Here is an 11,580-nt window from a genome sequence, read left to right as displayed (position 1 = left end):
TGTATGTTTATGTCAATTACTTTGCATACTTGATCTACTGCTATTGTGCCCACATGAACACAAGTGAGAAGACACGAATCATTTCTAATAGAAAGAAACTCAGTAACCTCAAGGTAGGACAAAACAAACTTCACGTAATAAAATAAAATTTCGTTAAATGGTTTTCATTTTAGAGACAGTGCTTCTTTCCCTTAATATCCTGGTAAACTCCTTATCTGGAAAAGTATACTTGTTTTATTGTTTTGTTACTTCATTAATCTATCAACTTCATTTCCAGACTGCAACCAGAATGGAATGGTTTGTATCTCTTTTTTGAACTTAACTGAGTCCAAGAGGTGTTTTTTTTCTCTTTTCTTTTTTTTTCCTTTTTGTTTCCAGATTTTATATTTGAAATTCAATTAAAATATACAACTGAAGTTGGTGGGAAACAGTAGCTCTCTTCCAGGTAAAAGAGCTTACTAAATGTTTTTATCATCACTGGACATTTGTTCAGTCCTACCTGAAAATTAATTTATTTTACTGGTTGGCATGGAAAAGGCATTTTCTAGGAATTTTCTGTGACAGGAAGCACAGCATTAATCCAAGTAAGCACCCAACAGACTAAGTGTATCTGCTGGGGAGCAGTTTTAAACGTTAACTCAATGAAAACATTTACCTCGGTACTTGTTCCGAGAGAGAATTCAGCAGCAGTTACAGTGAACGTGACCCATGGAGAGCTACGAACACCCCAGGGGGTGGGCCAGCTGAGGAGCACTTTCCAGGGAACAAGAACAATGATATTGCAAGAAGCTACAAAACGATATTGCGGTAGTTATAGTGATCACTACTATAGTGATCGTGGCCTGGGTCAATGTTCCAAATATTAATGCAAGGAACACACTAGACTTTATAGGATTAGAATATTTTCCTTACACTAAGAACCAGTTGATGGCGCATGATGAGTGGTGATGATCCATTTACTCTGTTTCGTTCTACGACATTTCTTAGTTAGATCTCCTTTTTCCTATGTTAATTATCTATATTCCATGGCAGTATATATTCGTCATCTAAAATGAGAACACTGTACCTATGGTATACCTCAACGGTCTCACACACACGCACACAGACACGCACACACACGTGTACCCTATACATACATGTATGGACAGTATGTGTAAAATGTTCATTTGCAGTGGGTAAGCTCTCTGAAAGCAGCCAAACCAGCCTTCCCGAGTATAGCGAACCATTAGACCTCAATGAAAAGCCTTATCAACTATTTAGCTCCAACATGAAATTTTAACCCTTGTCCATGTGGTAATTGGTTTAAATGCCTTTTGTGTGTGTATGTTTTCTTTTTTCTTTTTGATTTTATTTTTTTCTGAAGTCATCCAAAGAATCTCCAAGATTGACATGATATGTAGAATCTAATGGACTGACATCTCTGTTTATTTCGCTTATCACACAGTTGTATAATACTCTTTCTGCTGAAACACTTGAGTTGTTTTGAGTTGCCATCAATGTATCTGTATTTGGCTAAGGCAGGTTTGACTTTCTAGAGAAAGTCCAGCCCATCTGCAAATGGACAGCTTCTTCTACACAAACATCAATGTTCACTAAAGACAAATCTAAGTATATGTATATATGGTATATATACATATATATGTACACGTAAAATGGATTGGGAAGTCCTTTGGTTTAGACGGGATTAAATATGTACTTCCCAAGTGCATAGGTTTCCTTTGACCAACCTGTTCAAAACACAAATAAGAAAAATGCCATGGCAATTTTGACATTTACTGTCTTTTCCCCTATTTAGAGGCCCCCTTTCTACTCCTCTCCATCTTTCTTAAGCATTTTATTTTTAAAAGCAGTGAGATCTTTTGGCCTTCCAACGCTTCATTCATTCGTCCATTCCTTGGAAGAGCTCTAAGATCACATCCCCAAACTTATCTTTAGTGGAGAACAAGGTTGTAAAGAACATTTCCCTCTTCTTTGATTCTCTCTTCCCCCCAGGAAGTGGACACCTTGATGTGTCATGAACAATTCACTCTTGATCTGACTTTCCTTGTTACCCCTGGCCAGCCCAAGCAGCTGAGGAGTGAGCTTTACTCTCCCTGCATCATTGTGCAATACTGGAAAAGAAAAATAATCCATTTGTCTACACCCTTCAGACTGTAGTGACATGATCAGGGTTCTCTTGAATCTCTATGCATTCAATTTCCTCTCTCTCCTTCCGTTTGGCGCGTTTCTTTTTCTTGTGGTGCTTTTTGGAAGGGGGAAAAAAGGTTAGGAACACGGGTAAGATAACAAAACAGTGCAGAAGTGTGCAACCCCCAGTGAGCAGCAAGCATTTGAACAGTGTGAAGGTCAGGTTTGAAGGCACAAATAGGAGGGGGACCAACCCAATAAGAAAAGAAGTAACATTTTGCAAAATGGCTGTCCCATGCTCTTGTAGGGAGCTTTTTATACATTGTGTTCGGGTGTGCTCAGTTGCTAGTACAAATGTGTAAAGCAGTGGTGCACAGTGGTCAATGGCAAAATTTAAAGTGTAGATAAGGCACAAGATAGAAATGCAATCCATGTCGACGTTCCATAGCGTCATTAAGCCCAGAACGCCCAGCTCAATTGAGGTGACACTAAGAATGAGCCAGAAGTTTCCCAGAGGGTGGATCACTAGGAAAAAAGTCAGGATTAACACCAGGAGGACACCAAAGCCTGCAATCAGAACAGGCACCGTGACAGACAAGCCATAATGATCCGTGAACACAAAGGAGGGGTTGAACACGATGAATCGGATGCTCTTTGACAGGGACAGGGGCCTCAATTTTTCCAACACTTCTATGACTTCCTTCTGCTTGTCTCTGCTAGTCCTGGCCACCAGATACAAGCGAGAAGCGATAATATTGTTTTCATCCCCTGCTTTGGAGAAGATGATATCGTTTCGAAAATGCTGGAATTCTGGCTTTTTTAAAAACGAACTTTGTAGGACACTGATAAAGTCACTCTTGTTACTGGCACTGATGTTGCTAACTTTCAGGAACTGGTAATACTGCTCCACCCAGGACACTGCAGTGAACCCACTACAGAGCCTCCTCAGATCCTCCTGGACGCTGCTGTTCCAGTACTCCAGCGGCTCGTAGATGTAGAATCCTATCACCGGGCTGTAGTTGCTGAAATATTTCTGCTGAACCATGGCGTAGGAAACACTCGGAGAATCACTGGCTAGTAGATTGATGATGTTGGCCCTGTCGCTGATCTGCAAGCACCCCATGAAGGAGAAGGAGGCATAAATGAGATAGAGGATGACGACAAACGGCTTCACGTAGATATTGGTAATCCATTCGTTGTAATGTTCGCGTAGGAAGTGCTGAATAAAATGGTGCTGGTAGGGGTTCGTCTCATGATGGGATGTCTGTTGATGCCCGTCACTCATCACTGTCTGGAACCACACAGGTTTGCGGTCCAGGTATTCCGCGGAGGGGATCTTACAGCAAAAGATGCTGTGGTAGCGGTTTTGCTCTAGTTGGCCCGCGAAGACCAGACAGGAGCCAAAGAATGAGAAAATGTAGAAGTAGTTCAACAGAATGGAGACACACATGTTCTGACAGAAGACCTTCACAGCCTCTATGTTTGTGAATGGGCTGGCACCCATGCCAAAGGTAATGAAGTACAAGGAGCTGGTCATGGTATAGGTGACCATCACATCAGAATAGGCATCTGCAACCCTGTCTTTGAAGGGTAAATTCTCTCTTGTTCTGCGCCATCCGGACAGAAGCTCAAACACTCCTTTAGTTCCATGACCTAGTTTTTTTTTAGAAAAGAGAAAGAATCATTGTTTTTATTTCCTCCTATGGCTCAAGTGAGCTCTTTATAGACTATCAATGCTAAGCAGCACTTTATACTCTAATCTTCAAAATGCTATGATCCTCATATCAGGGTCTCAAAATCTGAGTTACGCAACAGGATATAGTTAGTCTGGGTGTCTATTTTAGTGAAGTCCAAGTTAATTGGTGTTCTGGATAAAATTAAACATGTACTGTTTGTCTTATTAATTTTACAAGTCGTAAGTATAATTGACATTATTATGTGATTCCCACCCCCACGCCCCCGCCCCAGACACATGCTGTCTCCCTAAGTGGATCATAAGTTGTAAATGGCAGGGACTGTTATTCATACATCTTCAAATGCCCCACTTCAATTGACTGCTCGATCAGTTGATGTATTGACTGAGAGTCCCTAACCTCCATTTCAAGCTGACTTATGGGCTGATTTAGGAAATTATAAGATGATTTTCAACACTTAAAAATCACTTAAAATTGATTTTGCAATGTTTAATAATCTGCTTGGTGGCCAGATGGCTTAGAAACCAATTCCTATAGATTTGATTAATTAACATTGAGTGTGAATTGAAAAAATCCTCCAGGTCACATAAAAGACAGGGGAAGACCTTCAGAACAAGAGATCATAGCAAGTATTTCCTTTGGGTTCCTCACAGAGCTTTTATTCACACAGTATGAACGCTGACTAGCATTTACTTCCTTAAAGTGGATGTGGAATGCTTCTTTTTAATCAGCTTCTGTGCATTCTTTAGTAGGCGTAAATAAGCAAAAGCTTTATTCCACAAATATTACTTGAGCACCTGCTATGTACCAGATACTGTTCGATGTTGAATTGCCACCACCCTCTCCGCTCCCCACCTTGCCTGCTTCTTCACCCACCCCAGGCATTTAAGAGCTCTGAAGATACCACCACTTGCTTCCTTACCAGCCAAAGCAGAAAACAGCTGGGAAAGCAAAGGGGCTATGCTATACCTTCAATTTCCCTCTTTTTCACTTCCCTGAATTAGCTCTGTCAATTACCATCCACAATGCATCAATTGGTAACTTTCTGACTGAGAGAAAATCTTCATGCATCACTCTTGCCCTTGTAGGCAAAGCAATACTACACACAAACCTTTTCTATGAATGGATACAAGCTGTGCTTGGGCTCTTCTCCAAGAAATCCATTAGAGGAGGATGTAGCTTAAAGGCACAAAATGACCTAGTTCAAGAAAACTTGGAAAATGGACTTTGTGGGACACCTAGATATTGGAGCAACTCACTTAGCAATGCTTTAACAAACATAATGGCTGAGGTCTTACTATAACCACTGATCCTGTGTTGTTGATAGAGTTGCTAATTGGCGTACATAATTTTCCCCTTCTTTATTACTTTTATTTGGGACTACAATGGGCACGATTAAAAACCATTTCTCAGCCTACCTTTCAACTCGAGGTGGTTCATATGATGTATTTCTGGATAATATAACTGATAGTCACCTAAGGATGCTTATTAGAAAACCAGAGGCTTTGCCGTAAATGGTATCATGGAGCCACCAGTAAGAGCCACGGTCTACCATCGTTTCTAATTATCTTTATTTTTATTTTTTTGCATTTATTTATTTTTGAGAGAGCACTAGTTGGGGAGGGGCAGAGAGAGAGAGAGAGAGAGAGAGAGAGAGAGAGAGAGAATCCAAAGCAGGCTCCAGGCTCTGAGCCATCAGCACAGAGCCCGACGTGGGGCTTGAACACAAAAACTGTGAGATCATGACTTGAGCTGAAGTCGGACGCTCAACCGACTGAGCCACCCAGGCGCCCCTCTAATTATCTTTAAAGAGAACCCAATCTCTGCTTATCTAAGCCACTGTAAGTAAGGTTATCATATACAGTTGAACTTTTTCCTAACCAACAAAGCTTTGTAGGTGAGTTAACATTTACTTAAACCTCTTTTATGAGGAGCTAAGAATTCTTGCTTTATAGTTAATTTGACTCTAGTATTTACAGGTTTAAATATATATATATATATATTTAAATATATATAATCAAATTATATATCAAATTGATTATATATAATCAATTATATATATATTAAATATATATAATCAAATTATAATTTGATTAAAAAAATTGGTTCATCTCTTTTGGGAGTTTTTAAGATTAATTATTAATTGTTACTGCATTGGGGTTGTTCTTATCCTAAATATAAATCTATTGATTCTCCAAAGTTCTCTCTTCTGGGTCTCCAGTCAGAAAAGATAAATTTATCCTAGCAAATAGAAAAGATTAGGCAAATTGCATTTATGTATAAGGTAAGTTTTTGTTGTTGTTGTTGTTTTGGAGGCAGTGATCTATTACTTATTACATTTAATTACTAGCTCAACATGTATGTGCATTGCATTAGGTCTAATAATTCTTTAATTTTTTAAAAATGTTTATTTTTGAGAGAGAGTGAGAGAGACAGACAGACGGAGTGTGAGTAGGGGAGGGGCAGAGAGAGAGGGAGACACAGAATCTGAAGCAGGCTCCAGGCTCTGGGCTCTAGGCTCTGAGCTGTCAGCACAGAGCCCGGCGTGGGGCTCGAACCCATGAACCATAAGATCACGACCTGAGCTGAAGTCAGATGCTTAACCGACTGAGCCACCCAGGAGTCCCAAGTCTAATACTTCTTAACATCATTAATTCTTCATTTCTATCTTCTGCAAGACTCCTTGACAAAACAGAATACCGGATCTTTCATTCCCTTGACAAAAACATAATATTAGAATATTAGCTGAAGTAATTAAAAGAATTCTTTTAATTAGAGCACTTCTCTTCTGAAATGAGGACTCTTGCTATCTTTGTAGTTATAAGGGGGAGAAGGCTACATGGGGCTACAGCTAAATTTGGCTTTCCTTTACTAATGGTCACTTTTGTGAATATTAGGTACACTATGTAGGCCAGATTGTTGCTTTATATAGTACAAAGGTCTGTACGTGTGGGAAGATGATGCTAAACTATATTAGGTTAACTAACCACTTTAAGTGTGATAAAGTGAAAACTGAAAACATAATTTCCAAACTTTGTTTGGAGAGGACATTTTATCCCATTCATAGGTTTGGATATTTTACAGACTATTCCTACGGATAGGAATCATTTGATTCTCACCATAATCTGGCCATTTCCTTGCTGGTCTAATCTATGACCTGCTTCAGCTAGGGTAGTCTTTCTTCTCACCATGAACCTGCCCATGATTGGTCTTAAGTTCTTAGTTTTATTCATGCTTTTTTTTCTCTGTCTTGCAATACCTTCTCCTTATCGCTGGTCATATGGACGTTTTGTCCATCAATCTGTTAAGTGTCAGCTCAGTTCTCTTCTTTGCCAGGAATTCATCTCTGACAATTCCAGACATATTGATTTTTTTTCTGTTCCTTAAAGTCTTACTGCACTAATTAGTTACTCATTTTGGCACAAAACCATGTGCTGTTCTGCTCTGGAACAAAATGGTTTTCCTAGGATATGTTCTATTTCTTTGGTTAGAGTGCAAATTCTTCAAGGTCAGGGAATACATTTTATGCTTCGCAGAACAATCTGGCAGAGTTATAGATGCCCAGAAGATGCCCACTAATCTCTTATTGAATTAAATCAATTCTTGATTCTAGATGGGTCATAAAAATGTATCTTTTCATTACTTATTCTAAGATTTATTATGCATCTTTATATCTATATTGTGTCCAGAAGTATACACTTTTCATTCAATTCAACCCAATATGTATTTATTTTGACTTGTTACACATGAGTACCTATACTAGTCAATATATAAAACATAAAGGTAAACAAGAAACACACTATTTTCCAATATCTGTCAGACCAGAAGGTCATTTTCACTTGGGTAATTCTGAGACAGAGATTATAGATATGAATTTTATAAGCTGTCCTGTAGGATGCTCAGAAGAATTTCCTGACCTCTACTAACTAGATGTCAGCAGCACACTTCACAATTGTGAGAACCAAATATGTCTCCAGACATTGCCAAATGCTGACTGGGGGACAAAATTGCACCCAATTGAGAATTACTGGTGTAATTAAAAAAAAAAAAGTACACACACACACATATGTATTTTAATCACCTTTTCCTGATTGTAAAAACAGGACATACTTCCATCAAAAAAATTGGGAAAGATGGAAAAAATAATGGTTCAAAGTTATTTTATATTCCTGCAACACAGATAATTGCTGTTAACAATTTTGCATATTTCTGCCAGTTTTGTATGTATACAAGTATGTATTAAACTTATCCATCCATCCATCCATCCATCCATCCATCCATCCATCTATCCATCTATCTATCCATCCATCCATCCATCCAGATTGGTAACTACTTAATTATCTAACAGAACAGGGCTCCTGTAAAGAGAAATTAGAATTTGGGATTACTCTTGTCGCTATCCAGTTGTCCTGTCAACTGTGGGAAGCCTGTTTCCAAACCTCTGCAGTATTTTCTCTCTTGGTTTCTTACTTTTGACTTTGGGTTCCATTCTGAGGCTAAAACCATTTTTTGAACATCTACTCACTTGAAAGAAGCCCAGCTATTTCCCATAGCTTTTTAAAAGTGTATATTCACTAGTTTTCCACACTTACCAAGGGTCCTATTGCAATTCAGACAAGATACCTGAAATTAAAGAAAGTGACCTACCATCACAGATGATGATGATAGTGTGGCTTGCCCCACTGGACCATGACCTGAACTAATTCTATCGTATTTCCTTTTGGTGCTTAGTCCTGACAGTTTGTTGTTTCTCTCCCATTCCTGCACAAATCCTTAATCTCCACCTAAGGCCTCTGCTTTATGAACCACTCCATTCGAGTTGCTGACTGGTGAGAGTCATAGACGTGAGCCGTTAATTGGATTGTAAAGAATAACCGGAATTCTTTCTAAGCGGAGATGAATGCTATGGACTGTGAAAACACACCTGGTTCTTTCTGAGGGATCAGGGAAAGCTCCAAAAGTTTCTGACACATAGAGGATGATGCAGTCTAGACTGATGGAATGACATGAATTCAGGCACAAATGCCTGTAAATCAAAAGGAGGTGGTTGTGGTTTTAATATTAGCTTGTTGGTATAGCCGTTTATGCCATTGCTGGAACAATGCATTTACTATTTCAGGAGATGACTGCCAAACTTTGATCATGATTTCCTTCAATTATTAGCATATGTTTGCAAACTATATTACAATACCATAATAAGCGGCTCGACTGGGATAACTAAGCTTTCTCTTGGCAAAGTTTCATGAAAAAACAGAGAACTCTTAAAAATGCTTTGGACAGAGTTGGAACCGGGAGGACAATTCAAGGAGGGCAATGAAATAAAAGATTTGGGTGTATGTGTGTATATTGAGTACTCCAAAAGTCTTCAGCAATGTTGTTGGAGACCTCTTTCCAAATGAAAGCAAAGGGAAGCCTTGTGCAATAACAAGTGAAACTTACATGACACCTGGCTAAAACAAAATCTGGATATTGAACCGGCGTTTGATTAGTATTAGGAATATTACTCTATTTAACAATAATTTAACAATTTCTCCTATTTACAATGGATAAATATGACAAAAAAATGAAGATTATGTGGATTCTTCTTTTGGTCATGGTACTGTAGGTCAGCCAGAGAGAAAATTTTGAATGGTTAAAATTTAAGAACATACACTTTTGTTACCAAACAAAACTGATTTCAGTCATAAATGAGCTGAACAATATTCAGAATGGGTTGTAATTCCCTTGAGCCTGAAGTAATCACTTTACAGACAACTAAACAGGACTTCTAAAGTAAGACAGATGTTCTCTGAGAACAGATTCCTTCCCACATTTAACAACATTTCTCTAAACTCTTGTATTCCAGTGTAAATTTCCATACTGTGATTGTACCTACAGTGACTTAGGAAAACTCTGGTGACAGGGCTCAGCCTAAAATGACTTCCTTCCAAGGAAGTATTGTTCATCAGTAAATGCAATACAAATTTGACAGTTTCCATGTCAATCCCAAACCCAATCTCTCCCCAAACCAGAATTCCAAAGAAAATACTTTTAACAAGGATCAAATCTAATCAGAACTAATTGTAACTGATTCAATTAGTACTCCCTACTGGGCTTTTCTTGATATATTACTTTAATAAGCACCATCTGTGGGCTTCTAATTCTTTCTAATCAGCTGAATTAGAATTCTCTTCATTTGCCTCGAGGAGATGTACTAGTGGGCCTCCCTTTATACTTGAATATGTCAAGCCTTCTGCAGGTCATGAGAGCTTGATATCTCTGGTTTCAGCAACATAAGAATTAAGGCAAAAATAATATTCCTTCTTATGATCTGCTCCAGAGAAATCTTTTTATTTCTTTAATCTCATTTATTTATTTCTTTAATCTCATTTACTTCTGCTTTGGTTGGCTATGCTTTCAGTAACTGTGTTTGTGGAAATCACCCTTAAGCTCAGGTGGAAAAGCGTATTTTGATTTTCTACTGGGCTCTCAGGCTAGGTGACTTCCCAATACTAATCAAATGAATAAATAATGAATGAAAAAAATAAAATCCAGCCAACTGAGCCAGTAAAGCAGCTAACAGCAGCAACAACAGAACAACAACAACAATAACAACTCCACCACCACCCCCACCACCACAAAATCTGGATATTGAATCAGCATTTTTAGTTACCATTCACCTGTTCAGCATTATATGGGATACTCATCCATTGTTCCTTCTGTTTAGTTGGCTGTTCCCGCTTATATTTTAAAGATACCACTCAAACATGATCTCATCTCTAATATCTTCTGGTTGCCCTCTTCATCCCTAACTCACATGCTTAGAAGCCTCTCTGCATTCCAACACATATGGTAATGTCAACTAATAAAATTATCCATCGGTGTGCCTGTTTTTTTTATGTAAGTCTGTAAGGCCCTCACTGTCTAGGGTAGGCACTGTCTTTTCCATTTTTATATTTCAATTATTTGACACTAATTGGCGCTCAATAAATGTTTGTGAAATTGAATTGGCCATGATCTGTGTCTAGTCTTAAAGATATTCTTAAGGGGCGCCTGGGTGGCTCAGCCAATTAAGCATCTGACTCAGTCTCAGGTCATGAGTTCGAGCCCTGCGTCGGGCTCTGTGTTGACAGCTCAGAGCCTGGAGTCTGCTTTGGATACTGTGTCTCCCTCTCTGTCCCTCCCCAACTCACACTCTGTCTCTGCCTCTCTCTAAAGATAGATAAACATTAAAAAAGATATATTTTTAAGTGTGCTTGCCGTGATTATTACTAAGAACTCTATATTTAGCATAAGTGTCTGTGAAATAAAAATTCCCTCATTTTACTGAGAAGGGCACTTGAGTGTTACCTTGGTGGTGATTCTATGGCAGAGGCAATGATAGGTATCAGTGACGTTCAATTGCACAGTAGCATGTAATTCATTAATTTGACTGGTTCAGCGTTACAAATGTCTGAGAAATGGAATATCAAATTGAAAAGCTTGTTCTAAATTGTTATTTGGCAGGGTAGAAATGATTTTGTAAAGTATTCCTGCTCCCTAAGAGATGGATTTTTTTAGACATTTTCTAATCCTCATGATCTCTCACCTGGAGGTGGTGATCAGTGTGTATTTTAGACTGACTACTTTTAATCAATGTTCATCAGAATAAACAGGTGATTATCAAGCTCTATACACAAAGGATGGCCAGGGCTCTTGCCTTTTGATACCTATATAGCCTAAAAGACATAGAGTAGGATGTTATTTAACAGGAATTTTCTTTTTTTAAAAAAATGTTTAG

General features: G+C 38.5%; 1 protein-coding gene across 3 annotated transcripts in view; it reads right to left on the bottom strand.

Moving 5' to 3' along the window:
• Positions 1 to 1,818: 1,818 nt before the first annotated feature.
• The window catches only part of PTCHD4 (patched domain containing 4), a 180,367-nt gene continuing 170,605 nt past the window's right edge, over positions 1,819 to 11,580 (bottom strand). For all 3 annotated transcript variants that reach the window (XM_053904813.1, XM_019457366.2, XM_053904814.1), the window contains one exon: positions 1,819 to 3,780. In XM_053904813.1, coding sequence (XP_053760788.1) covers positions 2,147 to 3,780 — 1,634 coding nt within the window. In that variant the 3' untranslated portion in view covers positions 1,819 to 2,146. The remainder of the gene's footprint in view (positions 3,781 to 11,580) is intronic.

Source organism: Panthera pardus, unplaced genomic scaffold, assembly GCF_024362965.1.
Source record: "Panthera pardus isolate Hobbes unplaced genomic scaffold, ASM2436296v1 HiC_scaffold_17, whole genome shotgun sequence".
NCBI classification, from domain to species: domain Eukaryota; kingdom Metazoa; phylum Chordata; class Mammalia; order Carnivora; family Felidae; genus Panthera; species Panthera pardus.
Note: the sequence above shows the minus strand (reverse complement) of the source record. Positions and strands in the feature narration are given on the sequence as shown.